The sequence below is a fragment of the Pungitius pungitius genome, chromosome 14 (genome assembly GCF_949316345.1).
Source record: "Pungitius pungitius chromosome 14, fPunPun2.1, whole genome shotgun sequence".
NCBI classification, from domain to species: Eukaryota; Metazoa; Chordata; class Actinopteri; order Perciformes; family Gasterosteidae; genus Pungitius; species Pungitius pungitius.
Genome location: NC_084913.1, coordinates 14,496,372 through 14,517,389, shown reverse-complemented (window position 1 = coordinate 14,517,389; position 21,018 = coordinate 14,496,372). Strand labels below are relative to the sequence as shown.

At 45.7% G+C, this 21,018-nt stretch overlaps 1 protein-coding gene across 1 annotated transcript; it reads left to right on the top strand.

The window, feature by feature from the left end:
* The first annotated feature begins 4,800 nt into the window (after nt 1-4,800).
* On the top strand, nt 4,801-20,778 carry pdss2 (prenyl (decaprenyl) diphosphate synthase, subunit 2). The gene is made up of 8 exons (XM_037487281.2): nt 4,801-5,325; nt 10,370-10,504; nt 14,175-14,373; nt 16,991-17,065; nt 17,383-17,547; nt 18,403-18,534; nt 18,862-18,897; nt 20,452-20,778. Exons 1-8 carry the CDS (start codon nt 5,078-5,080, stop codon nt 20,605-20,607), a joined length of 1,146 nt encoding a protein of 381 aa, XP_037343178.1. The 5' UTR covers nt 4,801-5,077; the 3' UTR covers nt 20,608-20,778.
* Nucleotides 20,779-21,018: the final 240 nt, after the last annotated feature.

Here is a 21,018-nt window from a genome sequence, read left to right as displayed (position 1 = left end):
AGCGCAATCAAAGCGGTCACATCCACTTAGCGCTGCGCTGATTCCCGCATCAAGGCAGTCTGCGGGCAGCAAACAGGTGCCCACACACGTTGGCCCAGTTACACATTCTTCCAGGGAGTCTCCCGACATGTGATCAATGTGCAGTGGCCTCTCCCCCGGTCACAGACGTCACTGCTTCAGTCCTTAAACCACTTCAACTCCATGTCTCCAAACTCCATGTCAAGTTCCACTGCGTATAGTTCAATGGTTATAATAAAGGTCAGTGCAAACCAGACAGACCAGAGCCTTGCTCAAAGTCACGTCGGTAGGTCAGTGAATGTTTAAAAAACACAGCCTAATTTGTCTTGCGAAGTTCAATTTGAATTGATTTTCAGTGGACAAAACAGGGTTCCACAAAGAAATGGTGTATAGTCCTATATTTTGACAAAGTTATTTCCAGTGCAACTAGTGCAAAAAATGTCCATTGGGGTGACTTGGTTCTGTGCATGGCGGTTCACCATTGTTATATTGATGGCACACTAACATGAGCCAAACCTTTATACAATATGTACGCAGTTTACATCAGCATGTGCTTAATCAAGTTTTAAATGCACATGCATTCAACATGATTTTTGACGTGACATGTTGTGACAGTTTTACAGTGGGTTTTGTCAGCTGGAAGCCATTCACTTACTATAAAAACACTAAAACTGGGTCATGAAACATTTACAGACCTTTGGAAGTAACTTTTGCTCTACCTGTTGTATCTGTGTGCTCTGGTCACAGGGTGTTTGGGGTGGTGCTGCTCATGGCATCGTGACACCTATTTGAGCCGGATTATCTGTGGGAAAACAGAAGCTGTGAACCATGATGCAGAGTCAATGTGTTGGAATTCTCATCTCTTAAACATTAATATTGCTGACACTTGAAAGAAAGAACAGTTTTCCTTAATCATATGTACAATATGTATTTCTTGAGTGTACCAAACCAAGCAGCATGGTATGGAAGCTTCACAATGACACTCTCACCAGCCCAGTAGTAAATGGAGCAGGATTCAGTGAAAGCATAATGCTATCTGGACATTTCCTTATAATAAAGTAAAACTGTCGTAACAAGGATCAAATTACATTAAGGCGGTTTTTCACAATTGAAACATGTTGGTATAATTGGAAAGTTAATTTTCTGGTATTTAACCCTCCTGTCATGTTGCGGGTCAAATTGACCCGTTTCAAAATTTAAAAATCTAGGAAAAATATTTGAAAGTACTTTTTTTGTATGAAACTTCTTCTGCTTGGCTTAATTAGTGTAAATAACGTTAAAAAAAAAAAAAAAAAAATATCATGCATTTGAAACCCCCCCATGCAGGTTTATATTACAGAGATGATGTTCGGGTCAATTTGACCCGGCAGTGAACGTGGAGGCTATAAGGGGTCAAGTTTAGACCATTTCTTTCTTTGAAAATGTGAGACTGTCTTTCTTATTCACTCTTCACCACATTTCTCTCTCTAACACCACACACACACACACACACACACACACACACACACACACACGTTCACAGCCCCACATATAAAGTTGTCCACATTTCAAACTTCAAACAAAGAAATCAAGTGTTTGTTATTGGAACCGATCTCTGTCCTGCACTTATGTGCCCATCCCCCCACGTGAACCAGACGTGCGTCTCAGATGCACTCTCTTTCTAACGGCCCCCACCTGTACAAGAAATAAATATACTATTTTGGTGGGAAAACCCCGGCCACATACAAAATGGTTGCTGTGGAATCTTACAAACATTACACTCTGAAGAGCATGCATACAACTCAGCAGCTCAGTAAAAAACTATGAGCAAAAAAAGAATGACGGCCCTGGAGGCTCTGGAGCTCATCTTTGATCGCAACAGCGAAATAGAGGAGGATGTGTCCGAAGATGAAGACCATCTTGAGATGAAATTCGGATTCTAAAACATCGGATGAGGAAAGTATAATATCTGTTCCAAGCGAAACATTCCTTTCAAAAAATCGGGAAATACAGTGGTCATCCTCACCTAACGCAAGTCAGCTGAGACTGACTGCCAAAAATATTATAAAGACTGTGCCAGGCCCAACCAGGATGGCAGTGACTCGTGTCACAGACATCAAGTCAGCTTTTGAGCTGGTCCTCCCAAAGTCATTACAAAAAGTAATTCTCAAGATGACTAATCTAGAAGGGAGACGTGTTTTGGGGGAGGATTGGAAGGAGCTGGACGAAATGCATTTTCATGCATATTTGCGGCTTCTCGTCCTTGCTGGGGTCTATAGGTCAAAAGATGAATCGGTAGCCAGCCTGTGGGATGCAGAGACAGGCAGGGCGATATGACAACAAGACAAGCACAACATGTGTGACATGTGCAAAATTTATTTGCACAAAGCACACCGTGACGACATGTCACTCATGTGCTGTGTAGACACACACACACACACACACACCCACGCATACACGCGCATACACACACCTCGTTAATTTTGCTCATCTCTTGTTCATTTTTGTAAATGTCTGTTTCTTAACACTATGAATGAAGTTTACTTTCAATAGAAATTCTTATTTACTCATTTGGCTTGATTTTGAGTAAGCGGGTCAATATGACCCTGAACAGCATAGGTGTCTCATCTCTATTTATCTACATCACCCCATGACATTTTTTTTTCTTCAAAAAAATAATAAAATATAGCAAAAAATACATGTTATGGTAGACTAATGCAAATTATGTCTAGGTTTTTCAAATGTACCTAAAATAATGTCTGAGCAGACTATTTTTCATTAAAACGAGTGAGTTATACTAATTTAACTATGAATTATGGAGGAGCAAATAATTTCATTCCATTAAAAACTGATTGAATTGTTAGTTAAGGTGTTGATGATGAGGTAAAAACTATATTTCATAGGTTTTTTTGGTTTCTGACAACATTTGGAAGATTTAACATGCCCCGGGTCAAATTGACCCGGGAACATCATTGCTGTACCTAAGAAACGAACATAGCAGGAGGGTTAAATAAATATCTACCTCAGCGTTGGAGTCACAATGAATTAGTGGTTTACTACATGATGTTGGAAATAGAAACACATAACAAGATGGAAGAGAATCAAGACGGATTTACATCCAAAAGTGTTCCCACATCGACGCTGAGTCTCAGTACGCATTTTTCTTAACTATATTTCATATATTAAAGATGCAGTGAAAATGTCAATGATGTCCCTGCCTCAATTGAATGAAGAGCAAACTGAGGCAGTGCTGTCATTTAATATATCATAAAGATGAAGAAGAAGAAGAATTTGTGTGCACAAGTTAAAATTCCCAGCCTTGATTAATTTAAATTGTTTCCACCTTTTTGATGAACTCAGGGGCCCAAATTGAATGATGAAATAAGTTTGGCAGTGTACAAGGCCAAGTTAATCATCCCATGCGCCACCTGCTGAAGGGACTCGTCCTTGTGGGTAGCAACGGATAGAGACTCATTCATGCTACTACTCATAATAGATTTTATTTCTATGCCGCATTAAAATGTACTCAAAGGCACTTTACATGGTAAAAAGTTAATCAAAAACAGAAAAGCATAGGTAGCATAACAGACTTTGGGGTGTAGTTTTGAAGGTGGCGAGTGATAGAAAATGTTTCAGGTGCTGGGGGAGACAATTTCAGAGGGAGGGTTCAGAATTAAAGAAAGCTCAGTGCCACCAATTGCAGTTTTTCACTGAGGGGGGTTAAGATGAGGAGAATCTTTGCTTTGATTGGTGGGGGTGCTGCAGAGGATGCTGCTGCAATGGTCCAGTCGAGAGGTGACGGAGGGGCGTAGACAGAGGAGGTTTTTCAGATGGAAGAAGGCAGTTTTTGTGATTAGATTGATGTGATGTTCAAAGGAGAGGGTTGGGTCAAAGATGAGGTTGCAGATGTGTGTTGAAGCAGGAATGGCAGGGCTGGTGATGAGGATTAGTTTAATTAAGCTCAACTTTAGTCTCGGGATGAGTTATTATGACATTGACAGCACTTGATTTGTGAGACATTATTATTAGTAAAAGTAAATGATTGAAAACGTTTAGAGGTTTGTTGATTATAGTGTCGACGGACAAGGAGGCTTTCAAAGATTCCCCATTTATTCAAAGTTTCTGTACAACTTCATAGTTGGCCAGCCATGGAAAACGTTGTTGTTGAGCATGTGCTTAAAGCAGTGCACCTCTCTTTTGGCTCACACTTACCTTGTGCACACCACTCAACCAAAATGTATGAATGATCTAATTCAATTGAAACCATAAATAGCTCATGGGCACAAATTACTATAACTAAAATAAGAGATGTTCTCTAACAACGAAAGATTACCAACGGATTAGATCATTCGTGGCCCATACCATGTAAAACGCCCACTTCTTCAGGACAAAGTATCCCTAAATGTTTTGGCAATCAATGCATTTTTTTCACTATCACATAATTTAGTAATTTTTAATAAACGATTTAGTAATTGATTTAACCAGATTTAAAAATAAACAACTTGGTTACTTGGACAACCAAGATTTACATTTAACCTTTACATTTAAATGAAACATTTATATTGTTGTACATGAATTTCACTCTAAATGTTTGAAAAAGTAACATATGAATATTGTCGTGCTCTTTTTTCATATGATGATGCCAAATGTACCAAAACTGAGCCGGATTTTACAAACGGCGCCCCATACATGACGCGTTCTTTCATAGGCAGACTTTGACGAGTGACAAATCAGAAGTGCTCTCCTATTTCATATATCGGGGCGCGTCCTGTCGGAATTCGACGTAAGACGTCATCACGTTGAGGACGACGTAACGTCATTACGTGTTCCAAGATGTCAGCTCGCAGTAAAAGACAGGACTTGTGTTGTGAAGCGTCTGGTTACTCCCACCGTGAGAGTATGTTAGTTTATTTCTGATAGCAGATTGTACGATTGTACGCTAAACTGATCAAATGCGGTTTTATTTGAGCACATGTGTGAACACAGTATGAATCTGGAGACACTGTTCAGAAAATGTTGAAAGCTACCCGAGTGGCACCGTAAGCAACTGTCTACAAACTACAAAAACATTTCAGAGAAAATGTTTCCCGCTACATGGACCCGACTGTCCTGCAAGGCCTTGTCCCGCCCGGCCCCGAGGACGCAGAGCCTGCTGGCCGGCTCCGGGCCGTCCTCCTGGAGTAAAGTGGTGTCCGACGCGGAGAGGATCGTCGGGTACCCGACCTCCTTCATGAGTCTGCGCTGCCTGCTCAGCGACGAACTCAGTAACGTGGCCATGCACGTGCGGAAGCTCATCGGGACTCAACACCCTTTGCTCAACACTGCAAGGTAACCCTGTGCATCGAGTGCATCGAGGTAGATAATCGATGACACAACTCGCTGTCAGCTGGCCTCAACAGATCGGTTTAATGAGACGACTCTAATCACTTTAATCAATTAAACTGAAGGTCTGAATAAAAAGAAACAAACACTTTATCTTTAATCTTAGTTAATAAGTATCAAAAGCAGTGGCACTGAAGATGAGGATAACCAAAACAAACATGAACATAGGACATTGGGTCACAGTTCACAGTGTGTGTGGTTGCATTATTATTTGAGCTCACTGTAACTTGAGACCCTCATTTAATCTTCATCAGTTTACCCACCAATCACTGTAGCTCATTTCAGGTCTATCTGCCACATGCACCGTTCAGCCCTCCCATATGTATGTTGTGGCTTTATCAGATCATAGCTTTCAGACGCACCATTGCATGTATTAATGTTGTGATAAATGGACTGTGTTACGGAAGCAAAATAAGCAAGTTTTAAGCAGGTTTTTCTTGTTATTTATTATAGTCTGTGAAATAACCAAAGAGGTTTTGAATATGTTTGTGTGAATGAGTCCTATACAAATGAGAAGTACTGAGTGTTTACCTATTGCAGTAAGCACTTTAGTGCAATTCGATTTTCTGAGAAATTTGACTTTGCTTTGGCTCATTATTATCAGCTAGCATTCTTCTTCCCCATCCTGCACTTCTTGGCCTGCTAACAGCCACCTGTTGACCAGTAGAATAGTGTGGCACCTCTCAGGTGTGAACAGGATGTGTGCATAAAGTCTCAATGTTCTTGTTAAAAATATGTGTATGTGTTCAAAATACTACTTGAGGCTATTCAGGAACAGAAGTATTGGCAGTGCAATGTATCTATCACAACTAAACGTAGAAAAGTATTCAATGTATTTTTATGATTGAATACTTATCTTACGCTGGTCAAACTGGTCAAATGCATCGTACTTTGGTGTAATAGCTATTTCTGTGTGTGTGTGTATATATATATATATATATATATATATATATATATATGACAGAGTTAACTACTGCACTCCAGAGGATCCTAACCGAGGGGTCACAGGATATATCTGAGAGATTATGGGATAATTATTTTGAGAAGAAAGAAAAAAACAACAACTGGGATCAAATTTGCCGTCTTTTTTCTGTTTTTAATGTAAAACATTGTTCAACTTGATGTTGGAAAAATTCTTACTCAGCACCTGATAATTAAAACTGACATTTATTAAATAATGTTTACAGACAGGAGACAGAATAGACAACATAACGTGTCATGCGTCAAGGCTACTTAAAACACGGGGGGGTGCTGGTAGTTGACCTCGGATGTAGAAACCTCAACGCACAAACATCTTGATTATCACATGACCCAGAACACAACGTGCCTCTGTGTGGAGGAGCACTGGCGTCCTGTGGTCTAAGTAATACTGACTAAGGGGAAACATTATTGCAGGTTTTCCCACAACTTTTAATGGGTTTTTTTTAGCAAGAATCCAATAATTCTTTCTGAAATGTTGTGTAGTAGAGGTTTAAAGTATCACAAAACACAAGCTGAGTGCCTGTGATGAATTACACTCCTTCAGTAGCAATGAACAACATCGTCTGGGCAGAAACCAAGTAAACCTGCTGCCATTCAAACTAAATACTTCCTAACCAGGGGACTGGGTCCGGAGCCTCCTGCTGAAACTCCTACAGAACTGTTTTACACTGAATCTTTGCATCTCTCCAATCGTTGAACCGCCTGCTTTCAAGCATGGCTTCCATTGGTTTTCACATCCAGCATTTAGCTGTATTTGAGTTAAGTTGGGATGCAACCGCTAGACCGTAATCATGCACTGACAATGGAGGAGCCAGAAGAGGTCACATGTTACAATGGGTCCAATGGCTCTTGGATGGCAGCAGCCTGCAGATTACTTATGTTTACATCCAGGAAATCGGGGACTCGGAGCACCGAGGAGAGCGACTCTTCAAACTCAAGCCAGACGGGTGTGTTGGAAAGAGGAGCCCAAGGGTGTAATAACCTATACACCTGAATCTGATATGACAATCCATTTGGGTGTTGTAGCAGAGGGGAGGTGTAGCAGACCTCTTGACAGTCTGACTCCTCACTGTCAGCTCGGGTTGGCTGGTTCGTATTTCCCACTGTGTCGCCGCCTTAGACGCGCGGCGGATAAAAATATCCATAATAGCAGACAGGCAGACCCTCGTGGAGTCGGGTGTCGGTGCTCCCTTTCCTTTCATTCTCAAAAAACAGCCGCTCAGCGAGCTTTGCCCCAAAGTCTGGAGTTACAGCGACGGGGACCGCGGCCCGGGAGGAGAAACTTGCTTTAAGGACAGTCCTTGAGACTTGGACTTTAGCTTTTTGTTTTTCCCTCACCGCTTCCCCTCTGCAATCTCCAGCTCGATATTCCATACCGCGATCGATACTCTTCTCAGTGCGATTAGTTTTAAATGGAGTCTAACTAGCCTGGTCATTTGGGCCACACGAGTGACGGCTGCGATCAGAGATGGGCTCTGGCCTAAGACGTGCCAGTGGCGTCACTTCGGCATCCTGCTGCATCATCGGCTCTTTGATTTCGCAACTTCCCAACATCGGCTTTTTAGTTTGGTGTTTTTTTTGTTTTGTCATGTGCACATGCAAGAAGACCAGAGTCATGGGCTGATCTGAGGTAATGTGGCAAGAAATGAGTCAGAAAAATAGAGGGGGGGGGACTGCTGGGAGGTGTCAAGATTTTATAATAGACATATACGCTATTAGCAAGCTGATGCGTAAATGTGTTTTAGTTTTTTATCAGGACCTTTTCTCTTTCACTGTTTGAGGCGAAGAAACAAGAAAACCACCCGCTGTACGTGTTGGAACTGTGAGAATCAAGTGGAAGATTGTAATAAACTGATCATGATTTATCTGCAGTGCTCACTAGACACAAACACGTCGGATACATCCTGTCCTCAAGAAAGGTGCAAGCGTATCGACCACATTCATTCTTCTCTCAGTGCTTAAAAAGCAGACAGAGGCTCAATACGCACACACACACACACACACACACACACGTGAGGTCATACATTTGCATGCATTGCCTCCAGCCCCTGCACACAGTGTCTGAAGTTCCTGAAATTCCTGCGCAGCAGTTACAGAGTAGGAGGCGTGGTGACCTGTTCACAACCCTTTTTAAAATGACAGCAGTCCATCTCTCTCTCCCCCTCTATCCTCTCTCTCTCTCTCTCTCTCTCTCCTCTCTCCCTCTCTCTCTATCCTCCCCCTCTCTCTCCCCCTCTCTCTCTCTCTCTCTCTCTCTCTCTCTCTATCTCTCTCTCTCTCTCTCCCCAGTCATCTTTGCCCCACCCCTTTGCGGGAGGGCGGTTGTGATTGATTGATGTGTGCCGGTGTGGCTAGTGACATAAATATTAATCATCTGCCAACACCAGTCCACTGGATAAACTGGACTCCCCAGGACGAGAGAAGCTTTATTGTCTTTTCTTTTTTTTTTGTGATTTGTAGCCAGTTTTCGGTTCATCAGGCTTTTTTCCTGATGGAGCAAAAATGTAAAGTGACATTAAATCTGTGATGAAAGACGGCCCTGCCTGATGTCAACCGTATCGTAATTATAATGGTTTTTGGGGACCAAAATGACTCTTTATATACAATGATATATATTATTTTTCTGGAAGGAACGAAGCTTCATGGTATTTTTCTCCCTTTCTGCACTGGAACACTGAATCCTGTGTGTGTGTGTGTGTGTGTGCGTGTGTGTGTGCGTGTGTGTGCGTGTGTGTGTGTGTGTGTGTGTGTGTGTGTGTGTGTGTGTGTGTGTTTCTTTTGTTTTATCGTCATGTTTCCTGGCATTCTCATTCCTGTCTGGCCTCTCTTCCTTCCATCCATCTCTGGTCGCCTCCCTCTCGTCACGCTTTATCTCGCGCAACCACTCTCTGCTTCGGGTTCCTCCACCTCCCCCATGTGGTGCAGCGGTGGGTCAGAGAGTGTGGGGTGTTGGAGGTGGCGGTCTGGGTGCAGAGCGGAGGGGGGAGGGGAGAAGGGGGGGGGGTGGAGGCGTGGCCGCCTGTCTGCCTCGGAGCCCCTAACGAGAGCGTGATTCATGGCACAAGGGGCTCCCATAGGGACGGGATTAGAGGTGCTCTGTCTAACCGCTCCCCAGAGAGACGAAAAGGATATTTAATCTGCCCACCACGCAGCCGGCCACCCCCGGACCATGCAGCGTCCTCCTGGGTGTGTCAAGTCCTACAGCAGTACACTTATCAATTATATATTATATGTTTGTTGTGTCGAGCTCAACAGTCCTCTCACATTCAGAACGAGTTGAGTTTGTCGCAGTAGCGTTTCGGTTGCTTTGTTCCTTTTCAAATAGATGACTTTAACATGTGTACATATTAAAGCCTCTATAATAAATATTCTTCTATTGACAAAGGCGAAAAGGAATCGCTCGTTGAGAATTGCCACCCAGATACGCCGCTCCTCATGCAGCGTTTCATCATCCTTTGACTCCAGTCACTTTTAGCGTTTTGGGTCAGTCTCTCAAGCAGTAATTAATTCCCATATTATTTTTGAAGCTATTATTGGAACCAACAGGGTGTCAAGTACCTTCTTCGCTAGGACTGCATGCCTTGTTCAGCACAAAGAGAGACGCGCTCCAGGTGTAATCCGTTGGCCGACGTTAATTCTTTTCCACTATTTAAACCGCACAGCTTTCTACTTCGCCGGCGAATGCGTTCAAGCTGTTGCCGGCCTCTTAAACATTGCTCATTAAAAACGGGGCGACGCGCTGGGAGCAGGTGTAACTGGAGCCCGGCTCTGCACAACAGATGGCAGCAGGGTGTCTGGAAAGATGTAAGAAACGCCAATGCTACATGTTGCTTCCTTTTTCTTCCTCTTTTGAAGTGCTCAAAGTCCTTTGCTGCTTAGAGAGGTCGGACCCCGCGGCGGCCTGTAAACACGATGACTGCGAGGAAAAAAGTTGTCCACGCGGTTGAATTGAGACGCTCTCGATGTCTGCCCGTTTGTACTTTAACCTACAGATGCTCTTTCTTCTCAGGGGCTACGTCTACGACAGCAGGAGCAACCTCCAGACCCGGGGGCTGATCGTGCTGCTGGTGTCGAAAGCGGCCGGGCCGAGCCACGCGGCCTCCGACCTCCTGCCTCAGGACATGGTCAGCGGCATCTACCCGAGGTACCGAAACATCCCAAATTAGAGCCATCAAATGGCCGTGGACCTTCCAGTAGGAAGTTGTTCTGGCTGTGGTTTGTCCCCCTTCCTGCCTTGACTACTCAAGGGCTAAAGTGTAATGTTTGCTTCTGCATGAAAAAGATGGATTTTCTCAGACCACCAACCCTTCTCACGGCTTTATGGCCACGCCGCACCACAGCTGGCTTTCCACCAGGCCACTCGGTTAGAAACTCTGCTGATTCAAGTCTGCAGCTATTGGTTCCTGTCAGTAACCACACACATGCCGCAGAAAACAGTGGGCAGTCTACATGTGGTACATTGCATTGTCGATCCTTAAATATGCACAGCGAGCAGAGCCAATCCCTCCCTGCTACATGGCTGCAGAGGGAGGGAGGGAGGAATAGTGAAAATCTGGGTAACAGGTAATTCTGTCTTGTCCTCTGTGGGTATCGTCTATATAAATTCCTGTAGATGAAGCACTACATCATCTTGCGAATATGATGGAATGTGAGGACCATATTTACAAGATGGAATGTTTTTACATTTTTCAAATTTAGATTCAGACATTCGTGTTCCTCAGAGGATGGATCCCTGATGCCTCGTGTAGGGAAGGACTTTCCTCCAGCACCCTCACGGGGTGAACGGTTGGGTTTTGTCCCGTGCTGAACTTTGGTCTTCCCTGACTTTACATCTAACACCATCTTCAGGTCAAAATGCACACAGCTCAGAGCAGGGGGACGTGTGCCAAGCGCTTTCCAGAAGTGACTGCTGTGTTTGGCTGCACGCTGGCTGCCTCAAAGGCTTCTTTCTGTACTGCTGACACAAGGCACGCGTGTGTTGGCGAGCCGCGGCCGTGCGTGGACATCCTAATATTAGAACTAATTGGAATAACCCCGGGCGCCGTGGAAACGCTTGAAGTGCCTTTTCATGGCTCATGTGTCTCGCCAAAGGGGAGTTCTCACAAACTCGCCTTGTGTCATAACCGGGCCCTCGCATCGCCGCGGCGACCTGATCGCTGAATCCAACGTGCCGCATTCCCTCACTCATGTGTGATGGATAGGCCCAACACACACACACAGCATGACTTGATCACCTCATTTGCACTATCTTCTCTCTCTTTCTCTCCCCTTGCAATCCCCCCCCCCACTCCTCCCTGGGCTCATTAGCACATCTGATGGAGGAGATGGAAGAATGGTGGGAGTTGGGCAGGGGCGGGTTCGGTGGGTGAGGGGGGGGGTGATCGAAACCTCCAGGGGATGGTCTCCTCCCTCCTGACAGGCAGCATTTGTAAAACATTTCCCACTTTGCTGCCTGACACTGATGATTCATAAAGGCCCCACTATGATGGATGGAAAGACGGACCTATAGATCGATAAGACACGCACACACAGATGCATCTTGTACCCACCACACCTCTCAGTTTCTGGTGACAAATGAACCCGTGCCACAGAGCACATCACGCCGCCGGGCTGATGGACAGGCCGCCTCTTTAAATCACACCCGGGGACGCACTCACATCCGCGAGGCTGGGTTTGATGGTGAAGGCAGACTGCAGAGGGAGGAAAATGGAACAGAGCAGTCAGGACAAGGGGCGTGGTGAGGGGCGTTACACCTCGGCAAGATGGCATCGGTTGCTATGCAACTGGGCACCAAAGCTATTTATACACCGGCCCCCTTGCCCCCCTTTTTTCCTCCCCAAGCTCTACTGTTGCCGATCAGGACTGCTGGAGGAGGCACAGCTTCAGCATGCGGATGCACTGGGGTTCAACTCATTTTGGTTTTTAGGTTGCTGACACTTTGAGATTCAAAGTAATTCCACGGGTTTTGGCTTCCTCATGTTTCCAAGCTCATGTTTTGTGCTGACACCATATTAGCGCACGCTGAAAGTGTCGATTGAAGCCAAACCAATAGATTTCTGACCCCTCCATTCACCGTATGAATTACAGTGTGGAGATGTCACAATATATGCTGAAAGATCATATCAACCACTATAGCAGATTTGACTATATTATCCCTCTTTGTATACACATGTAAATTAAAGCTTTCTGCTAATTTTACAACCATACTTTTGGATTTTTGCATAATTTTGATGAAGTACCATGATATATCATTAGATTTTTTCTGGTTCCCTTATCCATAACTAGCTTCTTATGGCTTTTTCTAAAAGATTTACTATATTCAAAACACTGTATATAAATATCTCAGAGGATAGCGTCCACACTGCTTCTCTGTAATAAACGATAAAAGTTGTTAGTGCCATTCATTCAAATTAGAAGAATCTATAATCATAGATTAACTATTGCATACATGGAAATAAAACGTTTTATAAAGGCCTTTTCTGCTCCAGAGGGAGCTGTATGAAGTCGGATTGATGCTTTTTGTTTCCAAGGTGATCGACCGAGCAAAGCCGTCATGAGTCTGTCTCTGGCCAAAACATTTCAAATGATAGTTCTGTGACCCCGAATCAATCAGCCAGCGCTCCTTGAAACCGGCCGAGCATAGTCGTCACGCCGAGGTGCCGCAGGAACACGCCAACAGTCTGCCAATCCATTAATTTCCACTTATTTCAAATCCTGAACTTTATTAATTCTCATTCGGGGCAACCGTGTTGTTGCTCCACGTCAGCTCAGCTGAGAAACCAACCAGACAATGGATGTGATTGAGAGGCGAAATAGATTACATTATTGAATTTTAATCACATCTTTTCCACGCCGGCGTTGAACACGACAATTACCTGGCTGCGAGGTGTGTGTGTGTGTGTGTGTGCGCGCGCAGAAAGGGGTTGGAGTGCAAGGCAGACGACCGGCTCATCAGGTTCTCACAGTGGCTGAAAGAAGGTCGTAAGTGGCCATCAGCGCACCCGACCCTGTCTGGATGGATCCCTCCTGTCGCAGCGTGGCGAGCTCCTTCCATATGGAGAGGGGCCTAATTATCCCCCACCAATGGCTGAATCAACATTTGATTATATCCTCCCTAAGGCTGCTCTGAAAGGCTCTATTCAAAGGCCACTTTTATGTCTTCTCTCTCTTAATCAAGAATGGCTTTTATTTGTTAATGATGAGTTTTAATTTCTTTTTTTTAACGCATCCTCCCGACACGCTGTGCATCAAGACGTCTGCTCATGCCCTTGACTACGCTGATTTTGACTTGAAAGGTTTTTTAAATTAAATTGTAGTTGTGGAGCTATCTATTCTCTCATTTTTTAAGATGCACAGTCATTTATTATTTTAAGTGGTCTACTCTGTTAATGTGTCTGATAGCAGTTGAATGAACTGTGATGATCCCTGAGGAGCTGTGGTGCATATTTAAGTCAAATGAAAAAATGAAGAAAAACAAGACTCCACCGTGTGAATATTGCATTTTATTGACTAAAAATATGTTTCTCCCTTTTTGCTCAAGGGAGAACATTAAATTGCACAAATCCTTTGTACCCAATGTATCCTTTTGTGGTCAGCACACCTGTACGTGATGCTGTGAATGAGTTTTCCAACCTGCATATTCCGCCGGTATAAAAACAATGAAAAGGTTTCTGTCAAAAAGCTCTCTAACCGTCAAGCCTCTGGAACGCCTCCTCTTAAAAGCTGTTGAGAAGAAAGAAAAGCGAGGAAAAAAAATGGGATCTTTAAGAAAAAAAAAAGTAATGTTTTTTCCTTTTGTTCTTTGTGTTTCATAGCCAGCGACACTTGGCAGAAATCACCGAGTTGATTCACACGGCGTTCCTGGTGCATCGTGGGATTGTCGATCTGAAGGGGTGGACGGACTCAGACGGCCCGCTGAAGGACATGGAGTTTGGGAATAAGATGGCGGTCCTGAGCGGCGACTTCCTCCTGGCCAACGCCTGTACCGGACTCGCTCAACTGAACAACACAAAGGTCTGTCCGCCCAAACACACGCAGCCCCCTGGGGCATCAGTCCTGATACGAGCTGCACATACCTCCACATGCCCGTCCTGGTCCTCACGTCTTCTCTCCAGCGCATCCACCCTCAACATCTCACGCCTGCAGTGATTATATACTGCAGGCTTCCCGCAGTTGATTTCTGAGAGCTATTTTCACCCATTACATGCAAACTGCAAACGCCCTCTTCACCGGATCTGTAATACCTCTGTTTTTTTTTATTTTGACTAAATCTCTGGAGCTTAGGGTGCATGGGTGTGATGTTTTCACTCGGAACAGCGAAGCCCGGATGCATTTCCTGTTTGAGGCATCGTCCTCCTCATAAAGTAAAGCACATGAGTCCGGGCCTTCACAACAGACGTGGACAGTGGTGGTGGTGGGGGGTGGGGGGTCCCGTAAGTGCACCTAGCCCCTCCCTGACAGATGCTGTCACCACCCCCCCCCCCCCCCTGACCCCTACCTCCTTCCCTGAAGCTTGGGATGCAGCACACGGCGGTCTGGCTTTAAAAATCGTCCGCGGCGCTTCTCGTGTGTGATAAAAAAAATAAAAATAAACCTTGCAGGAGTTACAACCAACATTTCCTTTTCTGAATTAAAGATCATTTTAAAGGTGTGGCACTTCCTTTTCAGCCCTAATTAGCTTCCATTAGGATGCAACCGTGCTATGAGCGATAATTGTGAATCTGTAGCTGTGCGGCAAATTACAGTAATAGAGTTGATACTGTTGTTTCCCTGAAAGGATGCAGAAGAAACAACGACACTGGGAATGAAATGATGGCGGGTCTGCTGATGAGTCGAGCTAATGAGGATTTAATCCCATTACGGGGTCATTCACAGCAAGAATGTCGGAAAATTGGTCCCTCTCGCAGCGCGGTTCATTGTCGACGAGAGCGATGGCGCTCAAAACTCAAGTGGCACCAAACACAGCACGCGGACGATGGCCGACACCATCGGTCCAAACAAACCCGAACAAGCAGACTGTAACCCGAAGCACCCACAGGAAACGTCCCCCAAAGTGGCCCTTTTTTTCTTTTAAGAGTAATAAGGGGACGGACATCCGATAGCCGGCAGTTTCTCATGGTTGAAAAGGTTAGCAAAACAAAATGAACGGGGGGGGGGGGGGGGGGGGGGCACAAACTACAGCTGATGCTCGTATTCGGCTGTGCTTTTGGGAAAGCTGTATGTCGCTGCTTTCTGAAGAAGAAGAAGAAGAAAAAGAAGAAGAAGAAGAAGAAGAAGGGGAATTGGATGACTGTGTGTGGTCATCATCGCCGATCGTCTTCATTCACAGGACAGATTTCAAACTTTTCTCAAAAAGCAGCAACTCCAAATCAGGGTTCGATTGCGATCATGTGTCGTGGCCTTGAGAGGCAGCCTGTGCCGCTACTGTTATGAATTGTAAAGTAATCTCACTGTGCCCCCCCCCCCCCTCTCAGACCTGTCGGCAAAACACGATCTGGCTGGATTTGGGAACGGAGTGGGGGGGTTGAGCTTATCTGATACTTTCCAAAAAAAGCCCACCACTGGCCCCCGCTTCCCAAGGCAGGCAGAGACACCACATCTGGTAACACTGTAGGCACATTGTCCTTTCAGGTCTGCGGGCGAAAGCTCGGGTTTCCTCAATATTTTCCCCCGGAGGATTTGGTTACCCATGGGGCACGGCGGGGCCAGCGGGGCGAGCCGGCGTCACCGGGCGTTTCTGACCAACCAAGGATGTCCGGGATGAGCTGAAGGAGCTCTGAGTGTAACCTCACTCCTCCGCAGGACAGACGGACTTCACTCTTTCGTCAGGTCCGGATTTGGAATCGTCACTTGGAAAGCCGCAGCGTCTCTCTGGTGGTTGAAAAGGAGCCCGCCGCGTGTGCGTCTGCCAAAATGTAGTCATGCATGCCCCCTGCAAGAGGAAACGAGCAACTGCAGCCTTAAACAAATTGTTCAGACCCAATTTGAATCAAATATTTTAGTCTATTTTTTAAATGTCTTCTTTCTTTTCTCGGTTTCCCCCGAAAGCAGCTTTTTTTTCTTCCCTGAGCGGCTTATGGACTTGAAAAGAGTCCAATGGGAGAAGGGGATTTTTGCGTCAGTCTGTCTGTGATTTCTGCAGAAAAAGAGTCAGACCATCACACGTCAACCTCGTTAACCGCTCTGCTCTCTGGACATCGCGTCCCCCTGACCACACCTGTCTCCATAGACAGGACTTCTCTATTGATACAGTCTAATGAATGAAGTGGAGCCCGGATCTGCTTCCTAGAATCAACAGGATCCACACTCCTCCTGACCAGCAGGCAGAGTTACTGGCAGTTCACCTGGTTTCCGAACCTCACCATACCAGCTGTTCAGATGAGAGCGCTGACAGTCATCGGGGGGGGGTGTTACGAATGTCCCGGATAACTGAGCGATGTGTCAGTTTTGATCGACCTCATTATTCGTATATATTGTACGAGGGTGTCGATCAGCGTGTTGCCAGATCTATGCACCTCTCCCGCTCTGTCTTACCCATCAGAGGGTGGTGTGTCCATGCACTTGGATGTTCTGATAATGCTTTAGGATCTTCTAACCCAAACGTCTTTGGTGTTTTTAATGTGTTTGGCAGGTTGTAGAACTGATCTCGAGTGCCATCGGCGATGTGGTTCAAGGGATCTACAGTGAGAACAGCAGTACTACTGAGGTACACCACTGTGACACCAAAACGGTCAAATACCATGATCCAACATGATTGACGAGAAGCACTTAACCTACAAGTTTGCCGCGTTCCGTGTAGCCAAAGCCTTTGTTGTCATTGTTGTCATTTCACTGTGCTGCTGGCAGCAACTTACTGCGTCCAACCCATTCTGTAACATGTAATTAACATCGATTCACCTCTTCAGTCTTTCGTATCTCAACAAACGGAGATCTCTGGGGTAATACTGAGTTGAATTTCTCCTGATGGGGTCTGTGGGAGCCTTTTTGAAGCTGAGGACCTCACAACCTGTGTTTGCCCTGCAGGAGAACGGCGGCGTGGACACGGCGGCGTGGGAGGACCGCGCCTTCCTGTCGCACGGGGCCCTGCTGGCCAAGAGCTGTCAAGCTGCCATGGAGCTCGCCAACCACGACAAGGGGTCCCAAAGTTTGGCCTTCAAGTACGGCAAGCACATATCACTCTGCCACAAGGTGAGTCTCATCTGTCTGTCCCTCCCGCACAATGGGGCGGGCGACTTTCACACCAGTTGGGTGCTATTTATGGGGGTTTGATTAGAGGCACAAAATCATCTCCTCGCTATGAGTGATGGGGAAACACTAGAACGGTCCATATCCAGCCAGAGAAAGAGAGGGGCCTTCTGTCCTGGCCAGGCGGCGCCTGAAGACGGGGTGGCTTTGGTGGCTTTAATGTGGTCGCTGCCCCTCCTGACCGCTGTACTCTTACTGGTTTAAATCAAAATAAAGAAATGAATCTGCTGATTGGCTGCTTGTCACAGGCTTCTCAAGAAAGCAGCACTAGCGAAACGTCTCCCGCTTCACAACGTGGTTTTATTTTAGTTATTTTTAGTGTGTCATTTGATGAGCCGCTTCAGATCGTCTTATGAAATACATAAGAAATGTACGACTTTTTGGGAATATAATCATTCCTGTGTAGATTCTCTTCTGGCAGTAATTAAGAGTTGAGTGTTTTTCCTTTCTCCTGACATCTGAGACAAACACACATATTTATTTATTTATTTATATGACCGCTCAAGGTTCACACGCGGTATCTAATTGATGGCATCTAAGTCATCGGTGGGAGGCCTCTGTGCTGTGGTGAGTTGGCCCTCTCCTGCTGTGGCTCCCTGCAGCTGTCTGCTGGCCACAGGAGCTACAGGGGAACCCTGCATGGGCCTAGAGCGCGGGCTAGCGGCTCATTAGGTAGGCAGAGCGCGCGCTCACCTGTTAGCGCTCTGTAATGGGCGCCCGGGAGTCACAGAGTAGGGGCTCGGCCCCCCGATTGCCATCTGTCATCTGACCGGCCGACGCGCTCCGTCTCCTCCGCAGCTAAACTCTGACCTGCAGCCGTTTGTGAAGAGCGACGCGGGAGAGCTGGCGCCGTTCAGTCTGAGCGCCGCCCCGGTGCTTTTCCACCGGCAGATCGTCGGCCAGGAGAGATGGCGTCAGCAGCTGCAGCAGGTACGAGCGGCCCCCACTCAAATGCCTCGGGTGTTCCTGTCCAATCCCCTCACGTCACCTCTGCAGATTGTCCCACATGTTTTCCCATTATATGACTTGTGTGAATTTCAAATGAATAGTTGGACAGTGAGATGCAGAACGTCAAACAAGCATTTGAAGGGTTTGTAGTGAATGAAAGGCATTTCTATCCATTCTTTGATTATCAAAACCAAACAAAGTTGTCAAATTCTACAGGTTCTTAAGTTTCATAAACTTGTCCATTTTTTAGTTTTGAAGAGTTTATGATTGCAATGTAAAGGTAACCTTACCCTCTCTTCTCTTTGCAAGGCAACAACACTGAGAAACCAGCTGGATTACTCAAAGGTAAGATCACTACTTTGTTTTCCTCTTTTTAGTGTGCAGCCACTTCCAATGGCCTTGGTGTTGCCTTTCTAAATAAAATAGTTGTCTTAATTCTACATGTTCCCCTGTATGCTCACCGGCACGCGGCCGACCGAGCCTTCGCAGAGAAACGGGGCGTCTTCTTACGTAACCCAGATCAAAGCTGAGACGTGAGCCTCCCGAAGTCAATGTGTGAGACGAGGGGGTGCAAGAAGAGAGCGAAGCTACGGGGGAGGGGTCCGGTGGTGTCGTGGGGGTTATCTGGTCCCGTCTGAAACCAGAGCAGGAAGGATTGGTTACCGAGGCCTATTTGTGGAGGAGACACTCCGGCTCGGAGACAGTGGCCTTGTGAGAGAATCTCCTTCAGTTTGAGGGGAAGGAGAGATGACACTGTGACAGTGGGGAGGGACGACATTTTTGGGGAGGAACAAGAAAGTCTGTGGGGCCTAAGGAGTGTCAAACTTTGCCCTCAATTCAGCACATTTAATGCCCTTTACTCAGATATATAACCTTTAAAAACTGTATTAGCCCAATTAGAAGACAATCCCAAAAAAGAAAAAGAAAAATTTTAATGAATTTAAAAAAATTATGAACCTACAGTCCAGATCCGGTCAAAGTAGATATTAATTATATTAGTAGTTTGTCACCTATAAAACAAGAACATGTGCCCACATGTCTCCTCCCCACAAGACATGGGAAGGAAACACTGTTGGCTGAAGTCTTCCGGTCTTCGGTTGTTCCTTAATAAAAGACTTCAGAAACTAGACATTGTGAAATGTAGGTGAAAAATAGTCTTTTAAAGCAACATTTTCATTTTTAAAAAAAAAGAAGAAACGCCGATGGGGATTTCCACCTCTGGAATTCATGAGGAATACACACCGGCAGTAAGACACGAGGAGACGCCCACATTCACTCAGTCGGAATCCTTAAGTTGCTGGTTGGGCGGATCGGAGTTGATGTTTTCCACTTGTGTGTGTGTGTGTGTGTGTGTGTGTGTGTGTGTGTGTGTGTGTGTGTGTGCGTGTGTGTGTGTGTGTGTGTGCGTGTGTACGAACGATCTAGTACTCTTTTTCAGAGTACATCTTCTAAACTAAATCAAATCCAAAAATCGAATCAAGGCAGTCACAAATTGAACTGGCTAACAAAATGAATTGCTAATCTTAATTGCTAACACTGTTGCATGGTTGGGTAGTACAGTCTCATATGCCCACTTTGCACTTCAGTTTAATTTACTACCCGGACGGCAGCAAGAGCTGCCTCTTGTGATCTGGTGCCATAATAAGGAGTCGGAGGCTGCGAGATGCATGAAAAGCCCCCACATCTTCCTTGTCACCGTTCAACGGCCTGCCGGTGTTTCTCTTGAGTCTGAAAGGTTTCCCATGAAGTTAAATGTTACATGAGTGTGTTATACAGTGGGATTCCAGTTGGGTTTTTTCTGCTTCCGTACCATCCGGTCACTTCAAGTGTGGACGGACTTCGCTCACAACGAGTCGGCCAGGGGAGCAACGCTAACTTGTGTTTCCTCCCCCCTGGCAGCTTTTGGCAGCAGTGAAGTCGGAGAAAGGCGTGAGCTCAGCGGTGGACTTATGCCGTTACCATGGCAACAGGGCTCTGGAGGCCATCCAGGTTTTCCCCTCCTCCGAAGCTCGATCCGCCTTGGAGAACATTGCCTCCGCCATCACCAGATTTTGAGCTGGACACACACACACATACACGGTGTCTTTGTCTGCAGAGGCAACAGGGCGCGAACCACTGAACAGTTGAGACGAATCAACTTCTCATGTGTGGAGAAACTGCTGCTGACGGTGTGCAAAGCATTGGCTACACCCGTAAATGGTCCTCATTAAACAGAAGAAAAGCCCATTACTTCAGCATTGTGTCGTGCCTTGTGTTGTGCTGTACATACCTTACCTCTAATTTCCTGTGGAGAAAAAAATTCCACCAAGCTGCATTTAAAAAGCTGCCTGTTTTATTACCACCTGGGTTATGAAGGAAGACACATTCCAAGCAGAACGCAGTTCACGATGTTTTGCCGAATTGTCATTTATCTGCATAATGTGCCATGATGCGGCAAGCATCTAACACAACTTCACCCAGGTTCAC